Source organism: Dasypus novemcinctus, chromosome 20 (assembly GCF_030445035.2).
Source record: "Dasypus novemcinctus isolate mDasNov1 chromosome 20, mDasNov1.1.hap2, whole genome shotgun sequence".
NCBI lineage: Eukaryota > Metazoa > Chordata > Mammalia > Cingulata > Dasypodidae > Dasypus > Dasypus novemcinctus.
The window spans coordinates 12,392,331-12,418,195 of record NC_080692.1 but is presented as its reverse complement, the minus strand read 5'-3'; the positions used below and the strand labels follow the sequence as shown (position 1 = coordinate 12,418,195).

The 25,865-nt window shown below is 37.9% G+C and overlaps 1 protein-coding gene across 2 annotated transcripts in view; it reads left to right on the top strand.

The window, feature by feature from the left end:
- Positions 1-25,865, top strand: part of TAF3 (TATA-box binding protein associated factor 3) — a 203,301-nt gene that overhangs the window by 152,030 nt on the left and 25,406 nt on the right. Inside the window, exon 4 of one of the 2 annotated variants that reach the window (XM_004447154.4) lies at positions 11,666-11,748. In XM_004447154.4, coding sequence (XP_004447211.2) covers positions 11,666-11,748 — 83 coding nt within the window. Of the gene's footprint in view, positions 1-5,815; positions 5,921-11,665; positions 11,749-25,865 lie in introns of those variants that run through there. The other variant, XM_058282430.2, reaches the window with a different exon arrangement.

Sequence of the window (25,865 nt, the reverse complement as noted above, 5' to 3'; positions counted from 1 at the left end):
ATAGGCTCACAAGCATAGTCATTAGTATCATGCTCTCCCTGTTGGACCCTCATTCCTTCCTGGTCCTTACCGTTGCACCTGGGGGATTGCCGCTGTTCCCCTAGGGACCATGACAGAGCACCCCTGGCCAGGATCTCAGTACCCCCCCAGCTGTAGTTTTTAATTGTTGCCACTATGAGTATATCCAAACATTACCATGCACCCTGGACATATGCCCTGTACAGCTCCCTGTCAGCCATATATCACCTGTCAATAGTATCCTATACCAGTATTCCTCCGCTGCCATTGTTGAACCACTCTGTGATCCAAAACTTCCTGAAAATTGAAGCCCAATATAATGTCAGGTTCCCTTACTAGTAAAATGGCATATAGCGATGGGTTTAAAGGTTAGATATTGAATACGTGTTGACTTGGAAAAATTCTACATCCTATCTTTTTCTTTTTTTTTTCCCCCTAATTATTGAACTTCTCTTCACAAGAGCCCTAGTCCACAGTAATTCATATATACAATATACAGTACTCCCCCACATCTACCATTAAACCTTTTCCCTTCCACAGTGATATTCTTATAACTTATTCATATCATATTTACTTAAAGTGATGTACAGACTCTGAGACAATAGCTTTCAAACAAGGTGACATCCGTGCTTACATTGTGTTCCATACTTTAGGATATACAGTTTTCTAAATTTTTAGTTATCCTATGTTTTACATTGTGGTTTACTTTATTAGTCTGTCGTCCCCTATATGTTTATGGTGTAATATTACATGTTTTTATCCATCCTTATGTACTCTCGTGAAACTCCTCCCTTACCCCACATTTACTTTGATTCCACACATTTAACATCCATTTTCCCATCCCCTTGGTGCCCACAGCGACAGCCAACCTCCATTTCCCAAGGAGCCCCATCCAGAGATACTTGCAACAGTGTTCAGGGCCTGACTTGCTCAACTACCCCAATGCTCTGGGAGCCACCCTTTCTCTCAAGAGATACAGTTCCCTCTATCTGATGGCATTAGTCCTCCCCAGGATGTGGGTCCACCCCCACTCTCATTACTTGGGTCTCTACCCAATGGTACCACCCATTCTGGCAAAGTGAGCATTCAGACATTCCCCAGGAGCCCGTCTCACATCTGACCTTCCCCTCTGAGCATCCTAAACAGGCAACCCTCTTAATTATATTTTGATACGATTTTCTCAACATTTTACTCTCGACCAACACCTGACACTCTCCTATGTTCGTATGCTACCCCTCCCTTCCCCCACTTTTGGGCAATATTACCCATCCGCCCATCCCCAGCCCCCCTCAAACCCGCAAAGCCCCACCCAAAGGCAACCCCTTACCCCCATTTTATCTCTTCTTTGTGTTCATACTTACCGCCAGCTCATCATAAATTCCACCCCTGCAGACGTCGGCTCACATCCTTCCTCCACCCCCCGATTTCCTGTAAGCCTATCATTCAGTCTCTAGCTCTCTGAGGCAGTTTTCTTATTTCATATCATTGAGTTCACGTAGTATTTGTCCTTCAATGCCTGGGTTGCTTCACTCAACATAAGGTTCTCAAGATTCATCCATGTTATCACGTGTGTTTGTAGTGTATTTGTTCCTACAGCCGAGTAGTATTCCATTGTGTGTATATACCACATTTTATTGATCCACTCATCTGTTGATGGGCATTTGGGTTGATTCCAACTTTTGGTGATAGTGAACAATGCTGCTATGAACATTGGTGTACATATATCGGTTTGTGTCCTTGTTTTCAGTTCTGCTGGGTATATACCCAGCAGTGGTATTGCTGGGTCATATGGCAAATCTATGGTTAGTTTTTTGAGAAACCGCCAAACTGTCTTCCAGAATGGTTGGATCCTTCTGCATTCCCACCAGCAGTGGATGATGAGTGTTCCCTTTTCTTCACATCCTCTCCAGCATTTGTATTCTTCTGTTTTTTTCATAGCTGCCAATCTTATGGGAGTAAGATGGTATCTCATTGTAGTTTTGATTTGCATTTCCCTGATAGCTAGAGATTTGGAGCATTTTTTCATGTGCTTTTTAGCCATTTGTATTTCTTCTTTGGAGAAGTGTCTGTTTAAATCTTTTTCCCATTTTTTAAATGGGTTGTTTATCTTTTTATTTTCAAGATATAAGAGTTCTTTATATATGCAAGTTATAAGTTTCTTATCAGATATATGGTTGCCAAATATTTTCTCCCATTGTGTTGGCTCGCTTTTTACTTTCTTGACAAACTCCTTTGAGGTGCAGAAGGATTTAATTTTGAGGAAGTCCCATTTATCTGTTAGTTCTTTTGCTGCTCGTGCTTTTGGTGTGATATTCATGAATCCATTTCCTATTACAAGGTCCTGTAGATGTTTCCCTACACTGCTTTCCAAGGTTTTTATGGTCTTGGCTCTTATATTTAGGTCTCTGATCCATCTTGAGTTGATCTTTGTATAAGGTGTGAGATGGTAATCCTCTTTCATTCTTCTACATATGGCTATCCAGTTCTCCAGGCACCATTTGTTGAATAGGCCACTCTCTCCCAGTTGAGAGGGTTTGATGGCTTTATCGAATACTATATGGCTATATATGTGAGGTTCTATATCTGAGCTTTCAATTCGATTCCATTGGTCTGTGTGTCTCTCCTTATGCCAATACAATGCTGTTTTCACTACTGTAGCTTTGTAGTATGTTTTGAAGTCAGGTAGTGTGATTCCTCCAATTTCGTTTTTTTTTTTTTTTCACATTTAAAGTCTATTTTGTCTGATATTAATATAGCTACTCCTGCCTTTTTTTGGTTATTGTTAGCTTGTATGATTGTTTTCCAGCCATTCACTTTCAATCTCCATGCGTCTCTGGGTCTAAGATGTGTCTCTTGTAGACAGCATATGGATGGGTCATATTTCCTTATCCAATGTCCCAGTCTGAATCTTTTGATAGGTGAGTTTAATCCGTTGACATTCAGTGTTATTACTTTCAAGGAATTATTTGTGTTAGCCATATTTTGATTGGATTTGTGTTTGTCATATTTTGGTTGTATTTTTTTTTTTCCTTCTATTTTTGTCTTTTTTTGTTGTTTAAAAAAAGACTTTGGGGGATACCCTGGGAGAAAAGACTAGGGGATAATGCAATATTAGCAATCAGAACATTAAAAAAGTAAAAAATAAGATAAAATGAAAATAAGAACAAAACAAAATGAAACGGTAAAGAAAAAATGCAAACGTTGAAGGCTAGGGCATTCAAGGACCTCAGATGGACCTCAGGGCGTGATGGATTCAGGGGTGGAAAGTCTGAGATATTGAAGACTCAAGAGGTGTGAGTCTCTGGGGTGTGGGCCACCAGAGTTTAGGGGATTCAGACCTGGCAACCTCTAATCTGGTCAACAGGAAGCCTAGGAGCCCTGCAGTGTAACACAGCCCTCAGGGATCCCCGCAGCTGGGTGCCAGCCCTATGGGGGAAGTCAGATCCGCAGACTCTATATTATGTCTGAATCCTGCAATTCACTTACTCACTAGGGTTTATTTTTGTGGATATTTCGTCAATTCAGCTTTTGGACTGCTCCCACCCTATGATCCCACAAAACGGCCACCTGTCTACTTCTTTTTCATTCCTTAAATTTTAGCCTTTTATACAGATAGTAAAAAATAAAGGCTAGTGCAACCTATGGAAATGTCATTGACAAGGAGTAGAAATTGGATATTAGCATAAACATTAATATTTCTTTTTCAACCCCACTTAACTTCTCCAAGTATCAAGTCATTTGAGTAAGTGAAGGTGTACCTGAAATGGGGTTACATATGGTCTAAGAATTTTCTTATAAATCCACAGAATTGAGGTATATCTCATATGCCCCAGGAAACAATAGTCAAAAGACTGAGGGCCACAGTCTTCTCATTCTAACTAAAAACAAAAACCAGGAGTAGTTAGCATTTACTGATTAATTCCTTTACCCCAAACACAGTATTAAAACACTTAAGATAGGGAAGCACATGTGGGCTCCCATCTACCTATGGGAGGCCCAGGGTTCAATTCCTGGGGCCTTCCGGTGAAGGCAAGCTGGCCCACACAGAGTGCCAGCCCACACAGAGAGCTGGCACAGCAAGATGACTCAACCAAAAGAGACACAAAGGAGAAAAAATAAGAGACACAGCAGGCCAGGGAGCTAGGTGGCACAAGAGATTGAGCACCTCTCTCCCACTCTGAAAGGTCCCAGGATCAGTTCCCAGTGCTGCCTAAAGAGAAGACAAGCAGACACAGAAAGAATGCACAGCAAATGGACACAGAAAGCAGACAGCCAGTGCAAACGAGGGAGGGGAAAGAAATTTTTTTTAAAAACCACTTAGGATAAATTTCTTTCCTTACCGCAACCCTATAAGGTAGTTGCTATAGTTATTATCACTTTCAGGTGAGAAACTGAGAGGTAATAACCTTGCCCAAGTTCACACAGCTATTAAGCGATTGACCAGGGGCCAGATTTTAAACCCAGACTATCAGATGCCATAATCGATATTCTTAACCACTGTGCTTTCCTACATTAAGATCAAAATGAATTAAGAGAAATAATATACGTAAGGCCCCTGGCTCACACTACACCATCAGAAGGTAAAATAATTTTTCTTGTAGTCATAGCAGCAATCCCAAGTATGGTGATTTATGCCAAACTTTCACTTCCCCTTTATGGGCAATAATGGGATAAGCCAGGGCTGAGAGTCTGATCTGTCATCTATTTAAAATAGAACCAAATTAATTTTTTATTGAAAACATGTTAATAGCAATTATGTCAGCCAGTTACAACAGCCATATAGCATTAGCATCAATATACCTAACCATACAAATCAGAGCAATTTAAATTTTTAACTGAAATTTTTGTTTGTATGTAGATCAGTATGTATATTGCATGACTCAATTTATTTTAAACCACAGTATCTTTTGGGTTTGGATGAATGTACAAGACTACTTAAAATTTAATACTGGAATTTTAAGTGTTTTTTGAAGGGGAGGATCATTGTGAAAAAAATCAGTAAGAAAATGCATCATTATTTATGGTAATGAAATTGGACAGTTATACCTATAATTTTAAATGGAAGATAAGCCAAAATTCATCATCAAAACTTGGGAATATGTTTGCATACTCCTATTTGAGTGCGATCTGGGTAAACATTGTAGAATTTCACCTCAAAAATGATGGCATCACATTCTGTGGATAAGTAGGCCTGTTGCTGGCCCAGAAAGAGCCTGGTGCCCGGCAGTCAGGCTGACCTGGACTCACACTCCAGTGCTACCACGTGCCAGCATCCACCGGCTCCTGTAATCCACACGCCCTCTGCTTCCTTCCCTCTGTCGCCTTCCTCCCAGTTGGTACCTAAGAAGACAGAATCTTTAAAAAGTATGTTTACCTCTGCTGTAAAACAAGTTTCATATCTTGCCAAAGAATATTGTGGTTGAAAAGGCCTTCTCTTCTGCCTTCTCGTAGAACAGTAAGTGAAGAATACTTTGTGTCATTTGATTAAGATGGATAAAAGACTATGCCAATTAATTCTGGATTTTCTGGCAAACAACCAATTATGTTAATATTCCACCCTTGGATAATTGAAAACCGTTTATAATGGAAAGCCCATAAGTCCTACCAGAGAGACGCAAGATTTTCTTCCTATTGCTTATTTAACCAACTGTTTTATTGAATGAACTAACCTAGATGGTAAATGACAGTAGCAACTACCAGTTACCGAGTGCATACAAGTGCCAGGCCTACCCAGAATTCGATTATTTAATCCTCCCAACACCTCTCAGGGATTGATATTGTTACTCCTATTTTACAGTTGGAAAAACTGTGGCACAGAAGGGTTAATGACAACTCTCACCACCATCACCACCATTTCCAGCCAGTAAGTGGAAGAGCTATGGCTTGACCCACCTCTTTCTGAGTGAAGCCAGTTTGTGTTCACTGTCTCAGGACAGTCTCCTCAGTTTGCTAAGAAGCAGAAGGCTAATGAGAGGGTTAAGAATGGTTTGTACATTACAGGGTAAGGTGGCATCATGGTTTTATAAAATTTTAGTGCTTGAAGAGACCTTAGAGATCATCCGATTATATTTTGAAAAACAGGAAACAGAGTTCCCCGAAGCATTAGTGACTTTAGGACTCAGAATAATTAAGATTTTTTAATCCCCAAATTTCTTAGGATTTGGTCCTAAACTATCTTTTGTTAAAATTAAAGTTTGTTCTTTTTTGGTAGTCTTATTGGATTATTCTTTAACAAAACATTTTCATCTTTTTTCTTTTCTAAAGTAATATAGTCTCATTTCCAGTCTCTTCTCATGAGCCATCATATAAGGGTTTTCACTAAATAAAACAACCCAGTAAAAGGGGGGAAATATTCCTTTCCTAGTTCTTATAACTCTTACTGCAGGAGCTTAATGTTTAAATGAGCATACTTGAATTTATGAAAGTTTACAAAAGACCATCTCCAAGTCTTTTTTATGAGTGAACTCCGAGCATCTGAAAGCCTGAATTCTGGACTTCAGTTGTCAATTTTGGACACCAGTTACAGTATTTAACCACAACCATAGATCTTCTGACTGCCTTTTTAATATTGTAGGTTTTCTGTACTTACTTAGCCCATGTTTGTAAATGGAAATAATGTAAAGACCTTAATTGCTAAGAAAAACAGCAAGATGATTACCATAGTTCAACATCCAAAATGTTAGATTATTAAATTAGATTTTTCATCAACACTCATATAGGGATTTTTTTCTGACATATTAGCCTAAATAGGAATATGAACTAATGAGAATTTGCTGTTACCCTATCTGGTAAACACACACACACACATTTTTAATGGAAGTTTAACATTAATTTTTTTTTTTAAACTTGGGCAGATTATATTGACAAAGCTGCCCATTACCTTTGCAGAAAGTCCCTGTCAAAAGATAAACTTTAAAGCTGGAATGCATGAAAGAGTTCTGAGATAGAATTTAAATTTAAACTGATTCTTTATAGATAAGCTTTTTAAAAATCCACCTCTTTGCTTCAAGTCAGGATTTTAAAAATAAATTTCCCCTTTAAATCTCTTGAGCGATTTTCATTTTTTGCAAGGCCGCACTGCTGGTGTCCTGGAAAAATGGAGAGTTAGAGCTTTATCAGTTGGTGCCCTGAGGTATGTGGCAAAGAAGCTAAATCCTTGAAGATTAGCAAAAAAAATTCAGCACATGGCAATAAGGGGCTTATATGACTACTAGTATTAGTTCAGGTGAAAGAAGTATTGCTTATACATAAAACTGAACAAATCCACTGACAATGTATTTTTAGTTAGCTACAAAGAAGTCTTATATTGCTGGACTTTACCTCTTTGGTGAATTGGGAAGCTTAGTAATCCACTGTAAATGCTCTTCTGCTCGCCCCAATTCTCAGCATTACTCAAAAGTGCAGCTCTTTTATTTTAACCCTTAAAAGCTCACAATGTCCTCTGATTTTGGCTTCATGCCATTAAAAGATGCCGTTACATATGTTGTTTAACATAATAGTCTGTTGATTTCTGGGAACACATGAGAAATTACTTTAATTGTAGGAAAGGTCTCTGTTTTATTTTGGTAGGCATTTCAATTAAGTTAATGTAAATAAAAATCTGGTTAAAAGTTTTCATTTAGAAATTGTACTTCCTGTATCTTTCCAAAATCATTAGCATCTTCATTAATTTTTCTCTACACTTGCTTAAATTTTTTCTTTAGATTAAATTTGATTTTTACCTTCCTAAGGATGAAATTAAAGTATTTAAAGTTGCTTTTAGGGTAGATTAGCATATGTCCTGTTTTGTCTGGGACAATCCCAGTTTACACCTGTTATGTGATTTAATCAGTCGCTCTCTCTCTTTTACTCTCAAGGTGTCTCTGTTTGGATGATGTGGTCACCCTAATTGCAGATAAACCTTTGAACTGAGAGTAACAGGTTCTGAATCATTTATTAATTCAACAAGTTTACTGAATACTTGTTATCTTCAGAGCACATTTATACCACTTTTAATCTGACTTATAAAATATATCTCCATTTTGTCTGCTTATATTTTATATATGATATAATTTAACTTTTTAAATAATGGGCCGTAAATTTGTCTTGATTCTTTTACCCAGCATGAAATACCCAGCTGGTTCACTTGAATGGAGGTGAGACCAAAATTAATCTCAATTTCCATGTAAACTAGTTAGCCTTCCATAGAGAAAAGTTATTTACCACTAACCCTGGCCATCCTACAAGTGAATGTCTTCACCCTAAGGAGATACTGGCAAAGGAATCAAATAGCTCCGCCCAGCACATCAGCATTACAGAAAAAGGTCTCCAAATGGGTGTCCAAGAGTCAGGGTGGTAAGACAAAACAAGAGATAGATTTGGTGTCAGAAGACCTGGATTTAAGCCTTTTACTTACTAACTTTATAACTCTGGGCAAATCACTTAATCTTTCTGAGCACTCATTACATGAGAATCATACCTTCCAGACCTGCCTTATAAAGTTGTGAAGATCAAATTGGATAAAGTATATGGGTCACAGTTTGTGTGTAGTGCTGTACAGATGTAAGTTGTAGTTAGTTAATGTGTAGTATTGTGACAGAAATGGACCTAACGTACAATGTGAAGCAAATTTGTAATAAAGTAAAAGGTTTTAAAATGGTAAATATACTTCTGTTTTTAAGTAAAGCTTCAGAAAAATTACTTAAATGCTTAAATAGTAGTATTATGGATTGAAAAAATAGAAATCTTATACCAATACTTCCTCACTTGTAAGTATGTGGCCCTAAAATTTATTAAAATTGAAGAAATAGAAACTTTCATTCTTTGTTCTCCAAATCAGAAAGACTACGTTTCAACCCATTTTGCTATTTGTGTGACCTTAGAACAGGAAGGGGAAAGGAAATAGAAAAGAAAGAAAAAAGGTTTGCTTCATCCATGATCAGTTTATCTATAAAATGGCAACTGTAATATCTGTTCCACATGATTGTTATCAAACCTAAAAGATAACATAAGAAAAATAACCTAACACAGTGCCTGGCAAATAGTAACTGGTTCATTAATGTTTGTTTTTATTGTATTTGTTTATCTCAAAGAAAAAAAGCAAATAGGTGGGAAAAGTATAGGTGTAATAGTTCACAAAATAAAGCCTGGATTGTTGGTTTTCAGGTTTGTTCAGAGATGGAACTCTTCATTCGAAAAAACAAAATCTTGTTAAAGTGAATGTGAATAAACCTTAGCTAGTAATACATGGGTCTTGTTCCACTCCCACCGCAGTGACCCTTGACCCTGAGGAATTTTATCCTATCCAACACAAGGGCATCTGCCAAAACTGAGATTGTTTGGAGAAGCATATTTTGTGAGGAAGTTGTTAAATTAAGATTTGGGCATGATGAGATGAAATACTTATAGAATATTTAGTTGGAAGTGCTCAGTAGGCAATTTTATATTTTGGTCTTAAGTTCAATCAGTGTTTGTCTGGAGAGAGATTTTGAAGGCAAAACGTACTTGAAACTTATCATTGAAACCATGGGCATGAATGAAATAACTGAAGAAACTGTAGAATAACAAGAGGAGAGAGAACCAAGTAAGGTCAGACAAAAGTAGAAGATTCTGTAAAGGAAAAGGAGGGAATATGATAAGATCTATCATGGGAAAACATACTGGGAAATTAGGTATTAATCTTTGTCTAGAAAGAGTGGTTTTAGTGGCATGGTTGGGACAGACACTAAACTGGAGTGGACTAAGAAATGAAGAGAAGAAATAGAGACAGTGAAGAAAGGGACAATGGATTGAAGACTGAAAAATGCAAGAGATTGTTAGCTAGTGGTTAAAGAAAAGTAATTATTTTCAAAAGATAAAATTGGGCACATTAAGTGTTAGATGAAAATAATCAATGGGATAGAGAGGATGACGATACTGTAAATAAATAATTGACGGAGGAAGGGGCTTTAGAAGACTGGAGGAGCTGGACTCTAGAAGAGCTGTGGATGCAGAGAACTTTTCAAGTTTATAGGCATTTGCAGGAATTCTTCCTAGTGACCTCAGTATTTTTTTCCTGTGAGGTTTGATGGTTTGATGAGTAAAAAGGGAGAGAAAATGGTAGGTCTTGCAGGAGGTAAAGGTTTGACATTTTTGCTTCATATTTATTCTTTAAATACATCTTAAGCACTTGTCATATGTCAGACTCTTGGTAGGCACTAGGAAACAGTAATAAATAAAACAGACATCGCCCCGGCCCTCATGTAGGTTGGCTGGTTAACCAAGTTGATAGTATTGCAGGCACAGATGAAGTTTGAGTTTTTGTTGGCAGAAGTTTACGTGGTCTTCAAATTTTTCTTTGTTGGCACTCAGTGCTCTGGAGGATGACTTTAGATTAGTCCTGTTCAAATGGAGAAATGACAGAGAAGCAAGAGTTGAGGGTGCTTGCCAGATAATTTGTTAATACAGCAAATATTTATTGAGCACATCTTATGTGCCTGCACTGTTGAAGAGAATGATTGAATACTAGATCTTGATGATTGGATGATGGCAGAAAGCGACTCTACATGGAGACAAGTGAGAAGATAATAGACTGGATAAATGTGTTGGATCTTAATTACATGAACATTATTTCATCTATTCAATTTACCTTTAGAACCACTGCTCTGTCTTATTATGATTTAATTCTCAAGCTTGAAATTTATAAATCCGTGGTTTAACTAAGAATGTTTTGGGTTCATTACAGTGACTAGCAGTGTATTACTGGCAGAAAGTACCTGGGAACCAAGGATGTTAAACATCTGGCAATGCTTGGGACAGTCCATACAACAAAGAACTGTCCCACCAAAAAGCCAGTAAAGCCCCTGCTGAAAAATCCTGATATAGATGATAATTTGAAACTGCAGAGCTTCTGTTCTTTGGTTCATTCAAAATATTTACTTTACCATAGCTAAAAATCCAAGCCAAAAATTGTGAAGAAGGCCCTTTAACATCTTACTTAATTTGTATATACCCTTTCTGACTGACTAATACCTCAGATATTTGTGGTCTTCGTCTTATTTGGTGTAGTCATTGCCATCATCATAAATTCCTTCTAAAAAAGAAAACATGTTTTTTTTCTTTCACTTCATTTCAAATCTGTTTACTACTAGCCAAAAGTGAAACAATTTAATGCTGAATTAAGTTTGGTATTTCAGCTTTCTTATATTGTAATGTATAGTAATGTGTAGTAATGAAGTTCATAAGTGAACTTCATGTTTGTCAAGTCTCATGAATAGATGGATGTTATCTTACAGTGGAAATACAATTGCATTTTTTTCTATTTGTAATGTCTGGTAATTACTTAAATGTTCTACCAAATTGTCTAGATAACCATTTTTGTTGTCATTAAAAAAAGTTCTACCAGTAGAATAAAATCTAAGAAGTTAACCAAACTAAGAAAATACAGAAATAACTTTGTTTACATAAATGTGATGGAGCTTATAGAATTCCTCATGCTTCCAGGTAGCCTTCAGTTATTGAGAAACAAAAACATAGACTAGCCCAGATTATCTTTGTATCTCGCATATTAACCATACTCAAGGCTTAAACTTGTTTATCAAGTTTCTGGGGATGTGGAAGTAGGAAAAGAGGTTGGCGGTACTTTTATTGTAAAAAAATATATTTAACGCTAATATATTAATGTCAACAGATAAAAGTGGAGCCAGTAGTTCCAGCCCCAAGTCCAGTGATCCCCAGATTGACTCTCAGAGTTGGTGCTGGCCAAGACAAGATGTAAGTACAAATCTTTTGAATCAGTGTAAAACAAATCAAACTAAATCTTCCCTACCCTGTTCTAGTGGATGTAGAACTCTACAAACCTTTTCCAAGTATGAACATGTAAGATTGAGCTTTATTTGGAAGACTTCATTTTTTAAAGTTCTGTTGGTTTCTTCCTGAGAGCAAATGCTTTTTGCTTTATTTAACAATAGGATCTTTTTATTCCTTTTCTTCTTTTTTAAAAGACTAGCTATATGACATTGTTACTGTCATATTATCATACCATTGTTACTGTTTTTAAGGTCCTCATTATCTGAAAAATAAACTGCATTAGACTGACTGCCATATTGCACCCAGGTGGATGTAATGTCATACCCCTTCTCTGTCACCATGGCAGAAAGAAGATTCTCCTCCTGCTCAAATGGCAAATGGTTTTATTTTTATTTTTTATTTTTTTTTAAGATTTTTTTTCTCCCCCTCCCCCCAGTTGTCTGCTCTCTGTGTCCATTCACTGTGTGTTCTTCTGTGACCACTTCTATCCTTATCAGCGGCACCGGGAATCTGTGTTTCTTTTTGTTGCATCATCTCGTTGTGTCAGATCTCTGTGTGTGCGGCACCATTCCTGGGCAGGCTGCACTTTCTTTCACACTGGGCGACTCTCCTTATGGGGTGCACTCCTTCAGCGTGGGGCTCCCCTATGCGGGGGACACCCCTGCGTGGCAGGGCACTCCTTGCGCACATCAGCACTGTGCGTGGGCCAGCTCCACACGGGTCAAGGAGGCCCGGGGTTTGAACCGTGGACCTCCTATGTGGTAGGTGGACATCCTATCCATTGAGCCAAGTCCGCTTCCCTAATGATTTTATTTTGTACTTAAAAAAAACAAAGATTCTGCCAAAGGTCTGGTGAAACAGTGTATGAGAATATGAGAGTAACAACTGAAGTCTTAGTTGTCCACTCTTTTTTTTTTAATGTACTGGAGCCAGGAATTGAACCCAGACACTTGTACATGGGAAGCTGGCACTCAACCACTGAGCCACATTGGCTCCCCTGAATTGGTTTTTCCATTTGTTTGTTTGTTATTTTTAGGAAGCACCAGGAACTGAACCCGGGACCTCCCAAGTGGGAAGCAGGCGCTCCACCACTTTCTTTTTTTTTAAGAGAGAATTGGAAACATAAACCCATGTTTGGTGTTTGTCTTAATTTTTGCCGAAGCATTATATCAGCTCAACCTTATTTATTTTAAGGGTGGATATTTTTCTTCTATTCATTTTTGGGGAATACATTAAGGACCATAGGGCTATTCTGTAATCCTAAATAACAAGGTTAGCGAAACATTGATTTTTTTTTTTAATCATGTTGAAAATCATTCTTGTTTTAAAATCCTGCCATACATCATTTAAATGAATTTCATAAGCTAAAAGTACAAGTTTACAACCTTGTTTTTTTCCCAGTAAGCATGAAAATTGAGTAGTTTACATTGTTAGCAATAAAATGTTCTGTAGAAAATAGGTTTATGAAGCATTCAATTCCCATTCAATTGTTAACTATAAAAATGATGGTAGGACCCATGAATTTTTAGTAGGTAGGGTAAAGAACAGAACTAGGTTTGTGTTCTCCATAGTTGCATTTCACCTTAAAGTTGGTGTGTATTTTATGCTGCTGCTTCTGTCAACTCCAAATATAGTACATAGTACAGCAGTTATGATGAATGGTGGTATATAGGCAAGCAGAGCTTTCCAGGAGAGTGCATACTCTTCTGAAGGCTGAAAAAAGAATACCTAGACTGTTCATCTTTTTCTAACCTAAGTAATCTAAATAAGTTCCACGTTACGCTTTTTTGGTTGCAGCAGCAAAGACTTGGACTGTGGGTGGAAATACTACTGGCAAGCATAGAAAATACAAAAATGTGGATGCAGCTCTTTTTAGACAAAATATCTGGTGTATCTCCTGCCCTCTCTGTTACCTACAAAGACCTTCCTAGCATCATCTCTCACCTCAGTAGAGGACAGCAAACCAACCAAAGAAAGCATTCATACCAACTCCTTGGAAATTCTGTTATGGGCCCATTTCTCTAAGGAGAAAAGTTCTTATTCAGTGTGGAACACATACTTTTCTTCTACTAGTTCACATTCCTATTTTCTCAGTAACTGTTACCTAATCTTTACTCCTGCACAAACGTTTGGCTTAATCATTTACTTTCAAGAAATAAGGTTTGTGCAAAGGCATTGATGTTTTTCTTCATTCATCTGCCCTTAAGCATCTTTCCATCATTCTGTGATTACTTATTCTATTTTTTTCCTCTTAGTATATCACTCTGACACCTAAGATATTGGAAGGTGTGAGAAATAGACCCTTATTACTCTGGACCAAAATATCCATTATTAGGAAAATTATCATACCCAGACATTCTAGACAAAAATTGCCCTTGATAGTCATATAATATATGTTATGTAATGTAAACTTCCAGATATTTAGGAAAATAATCTCCATATTATATGAAGGACCAGTCATTTAGCCAAGGATAAATGTAGGGAAATTCTTATAATGAACAATGAGATATATTATTGAAATATACTACTTTTAAATTAAAATAAGAGAGAAAGAGAGTGAGAGACCCAAGTCCTATAGTAATAGAATTTTATGCAAAAAAATATATGACTTACTTGGTAAAATGCACCCCCACCCCCTTTTTTTGGTCTAAATCAGGGATGAGCAAACTACAACCCTTGAGCCAGATCCAACCCACATCCTGGTTTTGTAAGATCCACAAGTTTAAAATGGTTTTAATATTTTTAAGTGGTTGAAAAAAATTGGATGAATTTTTTATTTCATGTGAAAATTATATGAAATTCAAATTTCAGCAGTCTTTTAAGGTTGAAGTATAAGGTACCTGGCTTATTCCATGGCAGTGATAATGGAGAAGAGGCAATAGATTCATATAAATATGCCTTTGGTTACTCAATTTGTACACTTTTAGGGGTGTTCTTAAAATACTCTTTTGAAATAAAGTTAATGGGCAGACTGGGATTCAAAAGGCAGGATTGAGTAGTCTGAGGGGGCGTTTATTGCTGAAAAACAAGCAGAAAATAGAATCTTTTGAAATTATGGGAAAAAGAAAAAGCTTTATGGGGTTCAAATTATACCCTCTAGTTAGAAGATGTTGAAGGCAATATTTAGTTTCTAAGTCTCCTTAAATGAAGGAGTTACGTCTTCTGCCCTTGATCTAGAAAAATACTTTGAGGTTGGATTGTTCCTTCTGTTCCTTATTATTGTTCCTTGAAGTAAGACAAAGGTAACCTGTTTTTGCCTTGATTTAATGTGCCTGAAAACTGTATCCCAAAAGGGTATATGGTGAGTCCCAAACCTTTTTTTTTTAATTAATTGTTTATTTCTACCTATCAACCCCGCCCACCCCCCCCATTGTCTGCTCTCTGTGTCTATTCGCTTTGTGTTCTTCTTTGTCTGCTTGTCTTCTCTTTAGGTAGCACCAAGAACCGATCTGGACCTTCTGGAGTAGGAGAGAGGTGCTCGATCTCTTGTGCCACCTCATCTCCCTGGTCTGCTATATCTCTTATTAGCTCTCCTCTGTGTCTCTTTTTGTTGTGTCATCTTGCTGCACCAGCTCTCCACTCAGGTCAGCACTCTGCATGGGCCAGCTCTCCACTCGGGCCAGCTCACCACACAGGCCAGCTCCCCAGGAGGTCCCAGGAATCGAACCCTGGACCTCCATGTGGTAGACAGGAACCCAGTTGCTTGAGCCACATCCACTTCCCCCATACCTCTACATAATAGTGTTGAAATTTAGTGCCCCAACAGCTAGTGCCAGCTTCCACCGGTTTTCTGGGGGTGGAGGAGCCATGGCCTTGTGGCATCAGGTGCAGACAGCCTAGCAGGCCATGCTGAGGGCCAGTGCTGCAGAGGTCCTCCTGACTGTCCATCTGGCCCAGGCAGCCACAGTGGGTCCAGAGACCACCAAGCAGCTCTGGAAACACCAGCCCCAGAGGGCTGGGAAGCCAACTGCTCTAGTTCATCCTCATCATGCCTTTCTCATCCCCCATGGAGACAGATCACCTGCCAAGTCCTGGCTTAAATGCCCAACCTCGAGGGCCAGTTCCAAAGGCACGGTGGCCAGGAATAGCCTTGCCTCCAAATTCCCACCACCACCTGTATCGACTATGCAGCACTTTGCGCTCCATTTTCCACTAAGCCGCAGGCAGGGAATGGGGCCTGAGGTTGAATTATGTGTCCCTTTCCAGGCAATGTAACCTTCCCTTAGTGATTTCTGGAGTTGATGCCACTTTATTGGAACTTAATTTTTTGCCTATCCTGGCCCTTGGGCACTCAGTGCCCACTTGTTATGTTTGGTGCTTAAATATCTGTTACTGTAGAGAATACATAAATGAGCTACTAAAAAAAAAAAATCAAGGTTACTTGGTGACTTTGCAAGGACTTCAAATTCCTTTAACATGTCCCCTAATATTGAGTATCTAGAGTTCCCCATAGCCTAGATTGAAGATGAAACTGAAATATTAATCCTGGCATTACAATCGCAGCCCCTATAAAGTTTGTTAGAATAGTATGATTGGGAAGAAACAGCACATTTAAAAATATTAATTGCTAAAATGAGTCCTGCCTAGCAGTCAAGTCTTACCTTTTCCCTTAATGCCAGGACAACAGGTAGGTTTCACCTTGCCCAGAAGCAGCTGCCTGGAACTATACTGATAAGTGTTCTGAGGTTCCACCTGTCCCCAGCAGCAAAGAGTACCATGAATGTGGTATCTGCCACTGGTGTGGGCAAGCAGCCACACAGCTGCCATGTTTCTTGTCACGCACATCTTTACTGTGTTAGTTTATTTTGAGCAAGTATAGAAAGAGCTGGCTAACTTACGGCAATCAATCTTTATTTCTGTGAAGAAAATAGAACAGAGGAATGCAATGGGATATGCTAGGGGCAGAGACTGTTTTGATCGGTTTGTCTGGAAAGATTGGCACAACAGCACCTTAAGCTTTTCTAGGTTTTCATCTGTGACTTTATTTATGGAGCTCAAAATTCTGTTAAGGGAATTTCTCATGAAAAATGATCATTTTAATTATTGGTAAAATATTAAGAAAAGTATAATTGTGGATAAAGATTTGGGGATGAATAATAATGGGGGCTAAAGGAATACACACTCTTCTCCATTTTACATTTGTGAAATGTCTCCTTTAATGCTGTCCCCTCACGCGTACTGGGGAGGAAGCTTCAGCCCTTTCTCCCTCCGCTGGGAGGAGCGACTCCTCCGCTTAAATTCAAGATTTATCCTGGTGGACGGGGTTTCTGCACTGGAGAAATTGTGAGTTGGTCCCTTTGCCCCCCCAGACAGTTGTGCCCTTACCCATGAGTTCACCAGACCAGTGGGCCCCTCAAAACCTCCAGGAATGGTCAATTATGTTTTCCAGTTAATGTCTCACAGTATCTTTTATTAAATGCCACAGAAATCATTTATTATGTCTTTCAGAAAACAGTATATTATCAACGAAATTCTAAATCCTCTTTTTACAGAGAAGTCACTATAGATATTCTATTTTACAAATTTAGCCTTTGTTAAAAAAAATTCACAAATTATACTGAGATATTTTTTCAGTGACCCCCTTCATCTTCTGGCAATTACAGTTTTCTTTCTGTTAACATTTTGATTTCCTGCAGCCACACATCCATGAATATTATCAGATTCCTTACAGTTCAGGAAATTCTTTCATTAAACAGTCCTCTTATAGCAGAGGTATGGAAAATTTGATGTTATATACACTATATAGACTATGAAGATGTGAGCCAAAGCTTTGCTCTTTAATCTTGAAAAATAAAGTGTGTAGTCTTTGCAAACATAAAATAGCTAGAGAAATCTGTTGTCTGTGTGATCTAAACTTTTATTATTAATGCTTTTTGACGCTACAGCTAGAAGTAGAGAATAATCATGAACAATGTCAAAAATAGTCATTTTAAATCTTCTTAAGAATATAAGCATTTTATATTTTTAAAAGATAGCAAGATTTAGCCAAAAGACGCTTAACAGAGTACATGTGTAGTGGTTTTAGTGAGTACGTTCTTTAGAGAATTTACAGCAAATGGGTTTTATTCACCTTAATGCATTTTCCTGCCTGTATGTGAGGTGTTTTTACTTATGTAAATATATTTTCCATCTGAAAGAATTGAGGGCAACTTAAAGAGAAGGACATAGAGTAAAGCTACTAGAAAATAAAAATGGGAAAATAAAACCAAGGAAAGGAAAAAGAAGCAAATGAACGTGCTGTAACTTAAAGTGGTTGCTATGCGTGATCATCAAATACGATTTTAGCTTCCTAACAATAAGGGCAGAAAGTAAAATACATTTTTAAAAAAGAAGGTACTTCTCAGTTTCTCAAGAGAGACAACATTTTTCAAGACACTAACTTTAAAAATTAATTTCCATATGGAACCAGATGGCAAGGACAGTGTCCTCCGTGGCAGTTTTTACAGTTGGTACATGGCGTTTTTCACCCAGCTGTGTCTTGTACTAACCCTTAGAGGAGATCCAAGGCTGTACCTGAAAGCACAGCTCAGTGACAATGACTCTAAAGGCCCCTCTACTCTGTAGTTGAAACATTCTTACCTTTGGCATGGCATTAATCAAGACTCTAGGTTGTACATAAATCAAACTTAGCGGGTGGGGGGGGGGGTGACAGGAGTATATATGGCTGTAGATGGGGTGGAATCCAGGTTTAGAAGTGTCATCAGGACTCTGCTTGCTTTCTTTTTCTCCATCTTGTGTCTGCCTCGTGGCAAAGATGGTCCAGCTAGCTCCAAGCTGATATGTTCCTAGTGCTCAAAATCTCTGGTGACATCCTCTCTTTCACAGCACCCATTATCCTTCACCGTCAGGGACTCCAGTTGGCCAGCCTGGTTCACCCGCTGGTGGGGGAGGCAACCCTGATAGAAGGGAAATGGCAAGTTCCAGAAGGAAAACAGGCAAGCAAGAATAACAGATATAGTTTATTTTATTTAGGGAAAGGCAGTCAGATTTCATGTTTTTATAAAAGTATGCTGAGGAGGCAGGAAAAAGAAGCTTTTTTATTTTAAAAAAAGATTTTTTAGAAGCAAAGTTCAAAAACTTTTCAGAACTTCATCTTGTCAGACCTGGAAGGCCTTTGGCTTTTCTATTTTTAATTTGTTTCCCTTCCAATAAAACTGTCTACCCTTGATTTTTAAAAAATTGAATTGGAAAGTGCTTGTTGTCTTTGTTTTGTCCTGCTTAATTTGTCACTGAAACTGAAACATTTCATAGCTATTTACCTGTTAGAAGATAGGTAATAAAAACAATGACCAAAATTCATAAGAATGACTATACTTAAATTTTATAGCAAATGACCTATATCTAAAGCTAGTGAAAGATGCTAACATTATAAATGAAATTCCCTTGTACTGAACAACTAGAACACAAGTTGTGGGTTGTATGCATTATTTTTGCTACCTTATTGTACTTATAAATTCAACAGATCCTAACCCATACATTTCAGTCATAATTCAGTCACCAATGAGAGGAAATAGGCAGTTAAAAATGTTCCTATTTGGGTCTTCAACCCTTTTCTGATTTTTCTAGATAAGGAGTTCTTGACCTCCTTATATTACTCTTTTATTTGTGCTGAACTAAAATTATGATGACGGTTCTAAGCTTTTTTTTTTCCCTAGGCATATTGTAGTTTGTTCATTAATACCAAAGATGCAGTATGTTCAAAAGAAAAAATAGTCTCCTGTCAGAAAAGCAGGCTTTGGGTTTTGGAAAATGCTTTTACTGCACAATAAAACAAGTGGAAAGATTATAATCAAAGTATTTCCATCTTGCTTGTAAACAGTTACAGCAATTCTTACATGGATGCCACATTAGAAGACTTGGGAAAATTTACTGGATTCCATTCTAATGCAATTAGAGCTAATTTTGTTCTTTAAATGAATAAAAGGTCGGCTAGTAAATCTAGCTTATCTTGAGTCCAGACTTCAATAAATTGTTTTATTTAATTTGTTGTAAAAGATCTTATCCTTAATGGGTCTAGGTCTTATTAGTTCACTTAGGTTTTAAAATATTTATGACCACCTTTTTAGATATGATTTGAATGATAGTTGGAAAGTTTCTCTATGCAATGTTATCAAGGCCCAAGATCACTAATTGAGTGAATATAGGAAGGTACTTAAGATATGTTATCTAGAAAAAGCTGATGTGAACTCCCAGAATTTAAATGTTCTTTAACCTGTGACAGGCAGAGATAATTTAGCTATATCATGGTAACCTTTTGGACACTATCTGATTATAGTTTCCCCTAAAGACAAAACTACTCACACTTCTCGAATTAAAACTAATATGTGCCTACTGATGAAAACACTTAGTCACTGTTTTACTAACAACAACATAAAAATTTTAATTCTTTTTATTCTATTATTTCCTGACATTCCATGTGGCTATAATATTAAAATACTTACCTAAAAAAATTTAGATGCATGTGTGATGGCTTCCCAGAGCCACCTAATGAGAATACAACAGACACAGAAGAACATACAGCGAATGGACACAGAGAGCAGACAACGGAACGGGGCGATGGGGAGGGGTAGAAATAAGAAAGGAAAAAAAAACACATCGTAGCCTGTCCTCCAGGCTCGGAGAAAGTGTATAACGTTCTCCTTGTTTTAAGGGCAACTGTCCTCCTCATGTCTTCCTTGCCATTCCCACCTATCGTGCTTCCTCTTTTATCCCCTTTCCTCTGTATCTTCATATCCTTCCTTTCTCATCTTTCCTTCAGTCTTTTTTTAAAAAGATTTATTTATGTATTTTATTCCCCCGTCCCCCTCCCCTGTACTGCTGTTTTTGCTGTCTGTATCCACTCGCTGTGTGATCACCTGTACTCTTTCTGTTCTCATTTTTTCTCCTCTGGGATTCACCAGGATTTGATCCTGGGGACCTCTGATGTGGAGAGAGGTTCCCTGTTAGCTATTCCACCTCAGTTCCTGGTCTCTGCTGCACTTCACTTTGACTCTCCCCTCTGTCTCTCTTCTGTTGCATCATCATCTTGCTGTGTGACTCACTTGCACAGGCACCAGCTCACCACACAGGCACTTGCTCACCAAGTGGGCACACTTTATCTTCTTTTTCCCCAGGAGTCCCCAGGGATTGAACCCAGGTCCTCCCATGTGGTAGACAGAAGTCCTATACTTGAGCCATATCCACTTCCCATATTTCCTTCAGTCTTAAATTCTCCCATCTTAAACCTTCTCACCTTCATCAAGCCTCTCCTTTATAGCCCTTTCTCATTCAGACTTCTCAAAACTGATCCTCTATGTGCACTGTCTTTCAACTTTTCACCCTTAAGCGCACTGCATTCTGATTTCTGCCCTAAAAAGTTCTCTAAATTTCTCATTAGGATCGTTAAGTATATCGCATTTTCCAAAGCCAGAGAACATGCCAGACCCCCTATACTAATAATCCTTTCTGCTCTATTTGACACTGTTTTCTCCAAAATCCCTTTTTTTTTTAAGGATTTTTTTTTTTTGATGTTGCAGATTTACAGAATAATCATGCATAAAATACAGGACTCCTATATGCCATCCTATTAGTAACAACTTACATTGGTGTAGTACATTTGTTACAATTAGTGAAAGCACATATTTATAATTGTACTATTAACTATACTCCATGGTTTAACTTGTGGTTTACTGTGTAATACATTCCACTGATTTTTTTAAAATTTGTGTTCTGTTGCCATATATACAATCTAACATTTCCCCTTTAACCACATTCAGATACATATTTAAATGACGTTAATTAATTACATTCACAATGTTATGCCACCAAATGCCACCAGAATATTTCCAACATTCCAAACAGTAGAAATGGAAGAGCCAATCCTCAAATTTATATAGAAGAGTAAGGGGCCCCAAATCGCCAATACCATCTTGTCAAATAAGAGTGGAGTTGGAATACTTATACTTCCTGGTCTTAAAACTTATACAAAGCCACTAGTAATCAAAACAGCATGGTCCTGGCACAAGGCATATATATATATATAGACCAGTGGAATCAAATTGAGAACTCGGAAACCAACCCTCACCTTTATGACCAACTCATTTTTGACAAGGGGTCTAAGACCATTCAATTGGGAAAGGATAGTCTCTCTTCAACAAATGGTGTTGGAAAAACTGGATCTCCATTTGCAAAAGAAAGGAGAATGCCTACCTCACCCCCTATATAAAAGTCAACTCAAAATGAAGCAAAGACACCCCTATCCAAATGGATCAAAGACCTAAATATAAAAACTAGAAAGCCAGAACTGCCAAACTCCAAGCCCTTCTTGAAACTTTCTCTTCGTTTTTCTTGATGCTATACTCTTCTCATTTTTTTACTCTCTTATCATTCCTCCTCTTTTTCTCTTATGGATTCCTGTTTTTTTGTTTTTTGTTTTTAATTTATTTCTCTCCCTTCTCCCCCTCCCCCCAGTTGTCTGCTCTCTGTGTCCATTCACTGTGTGTTCTTCTGTGTCAGCTTCTATTCTTGTCAGCAGCACCAGGAATGTGTGTCTCTTTTTGTTGCATCATCTTTCTGTGTCAGCTCTCCGTGTGTGTGGCCGCCACTCCTGGGCAGGCTGTACTTTCTTTTGTGCTGGGTGGCTCTCCTTATGGGGTGCACTACTTGTGTGGGGGGCTCCCTTATGCAGGGACAGCACTTCTTGAGTGGATCAGCACTGCATTTGGGCCAGCTCACCACACAGGTCAAGAAGGCCCTAGGTTTGAACTGTGGACCTCCCATGTGGTAGGCGAACGCTCTATCCGTTGAGCCAAGTCCACTTCCCAGGATTCCTGTTTTGTTTTTGTTTTTTTACCTTCCTTACCTTCTCATCCTTGACCCATTCACTCTGTTCTTTCTCCCTAAATTGTCTTATTCACTCTTAAGATTTCAGCCATGCAATATGATTCCCAAATCTGTATTTCCAGCTCAGATTTCTTCCCCAAGATTATGACTCTTATGTCTACCTGTCTGCTAGAAAGTTGTGCATGGATGGGCTAGAGGACAAATGTAGCATACCATTATTTCCCCCAACCTGGTTCTTCTTTTTTTTTTTTTTAATCAGTGAATGATGAGACCAAAGCCTCCATTTTCAAGCTATTTCAGTTTCTAGGGTAACTTGAAAGAAGACAAAGACTACCTGACTCATAAAATTGGGAGATTTCATTTGTCAGGATGCCAGACTGGATGTCTGGAAAGCTAATGTATGAATGCCCCTCACCGAGCTCCACAAGGGTCATTCCGAACAAAACTTAGAGGAAAGAGAAAATCTTTGTGGTAAGAAGTCTCCTTTGATCTTCACTGGAACGCTCCTCATCCCATAACTTCCCCTCAACATCTCTAAGCTTGGATCTCTCCTCCTGGTCTAGATAGGAGAAGGGGAAGATGCCAGCCTCTGTATCTAACTTCAAGCAAAGATACTGTTAGCTGGGAAACAAAAAAAGCCATTTTGCTTCCTAGAAAGAATGGTGAGAATCAGTAGAAAAATGTTAAAGTTCTCCATTTTTCAAGCTGGGTATCCAGCACAGATCACCCTAACCCTTAAGGATCACCCCAACCCTAACAGCTCTGAGCTCTACCCTAGCATACTGAAAGCTCCAGCGTTACTGGTTTGGAACCTAAAGGAAAGTGGTACCTCCCTCCTTTCCTTCCCTGCCTTGCCTACCCAAAAGCCAAACACTAGGCCCTGCTAGTTTTACCAGCTAATCTCAGTTCCATACCCTCTTCTTCCTTGCTCCCACTCAAAACTATCCTCCATACTTCCTTTAATATATCTGCAACCCTTCCAACCTTTCGATGGCTTCCTCTGTATACATTGTACCAATACCAAACTGTATATAGTTTCCCACAGAGAGCACAATGTTTTCCATCTTTATTTCTTTTCTCATATTGTCCCATTTGTCTCAAATGGCCTCTACCTCCCTGCCTTTTAGAGTAACTCATGTTCACCTTTCAAAATTATCATTTATCTTTGAAGGAAGTATAGACCACCATCCTGTCCCCACTTCCAGATAACCGTCCCTCTTCCATATGCTGAAAATATATACAGTTCGTATCCAAATTACTCCACTTGGTATGCTTTATGTATGTATCTTTATGTGACTGTCTTCTCCTATAGGCTGTGAGCTTCTTGGAATTTGAGTGTGTGCCCCCTGCACAAGTTCCAAAGAATGGTAGCCATAATGGACTAATGACAAATGTTTGTTGAGATAAATAAATGGATTGCACCAGTCTTTCAGCTGTTGAGCAATGGAAATGATTTTCACAGTTTGAACAAACTTTCATAGATTTTTAGAAGTAATAAAATTGAGTATAATTGAGTTATGTTTAAAGAACAGCTGTAACATTCAAGGCAACTGTGTTTTTATCAAGTCAATACTCCTTTAAAATAAGAGGACTCAGGGATGAGGAAGGAAGCTTACTCTTGGTCCCAGAATACAATAGAAGATTGCTTCTTCTTCCTAGTCACATTGCTTTTGGGGTTTTCATAATTTGGGGGCTAATTAGAATAATAAGATGCTGAAAATAAGTTGCTTTAGGAAGTGGGAAGGTTCTACAAGTAGAGTGACTAAATTTCCAATTTGTTTTAAATACTGTATAGAATTGGGCATTCTATAGTCTATGTAGAAGGGAAATGCAAATTTTTTGAGACTTGCCTATTCTTTATAGTGATCAATATGCCATTCATATACCCTGAGTAAATGAAAAATGACACCCCTCAATTTGAAAATGAAATTATCAGAGTAGCTTTTCTTCCATGGTACACTGATCGCTCTATGGCTCCATATGGCATATGTAGGTAAGATTTTAGTAAATGAGGATTAAATAAAGTTATCTGGGAATCAAAATACTTCAAACCCTGATGATCAGGACATAGTAGACTCAATAAATTTTACCAATATAGTTTCCTCCTTTTAATGCCTACTGTGGATGTTTGCTTTAAAGATAAACTTTTCATCAAAATGCTGCCTATATTGCTTTGCTTCCTTTGGATAAAATCCAGGTATAAAAAGCATATTTTGAGCAAGTGCTACTAAATATGGACAAACTTGGCTCTGTTTTATAATCCATTTTTTTTCTAATTGCAAAGACAATACCTGGTCAGTGTTAAAAAGAAGAAGAAAAATTGTTCAGAAATATGTAACTTAGAAAATGGAAGTTCCCCAAAAGCTCATCCTCTCCAAGATAATCGTTGTTTACTGTTTGGTGTATATTTCAGCAGTTAGCAAAGCAAAATTAAGAGTATTTTACACATACTGTTATACGGTTTGTTTTTCTTCCTTTAACAGTACATCCTGGACATTTTTCTATGTCCGTATGTCTTCTTTTTTTTTTTTTTTAAGTTTGCCTGGTATTTCATTTTACTATTGTATCACAATTTATCAGTCCCCAATTTTTGGACATTTGTTCCAGATTTTACTTCCAACAGTTAATGAAACAGCCTGCTCATATAGAGATCTTTATTTTTTGAAATGGTGCTGGGTCAAAGAATATGAACATTTAAAATTTTTAAGAAATTGTTAGGCCAAATGATCAAAAGGGGCTGTACCAGTTGTTGTTCCCAACAACGGTAAATGAGGATGAAATGACTCTATATTTTAAGAAGCTTAAATTAACTCTGTAGTTCTGAAATTGTAAGAGACGCTGGGGCTCCTATTTAATATGTCTTATGTTGTATATAGATAGATCCATTCCTCTCCCCCTGGACCTGAAGGTGTTTTATAGAAAGCCTTTCTTCTTCGGGGGAAGCTTTGGGTTTAAGAACAGCTACTATGTTTTCTGAGGCTCGGTATCTTCTGAGATATGTAGATCCTAGGGGCTCTCTCTCTCAGGTGGATTTTTCTGTGTTGAATACATGAGACATATAAAACATAATACTACAAGTAATTATTTTTTGTATGATATTGTTTGTGCCTTGGAGTTTACATATCAAATTAATCTGGGAAAGGGGCCTGGTATATCTTGCACATTTATTCATATGTTTGCAAGTATCCAATTGTTTAAAACCGTTTTTAAAGCTAATGTACTTGATCTTGTGGCTGTTGGTTGGTCCTTTGGAAGGCACA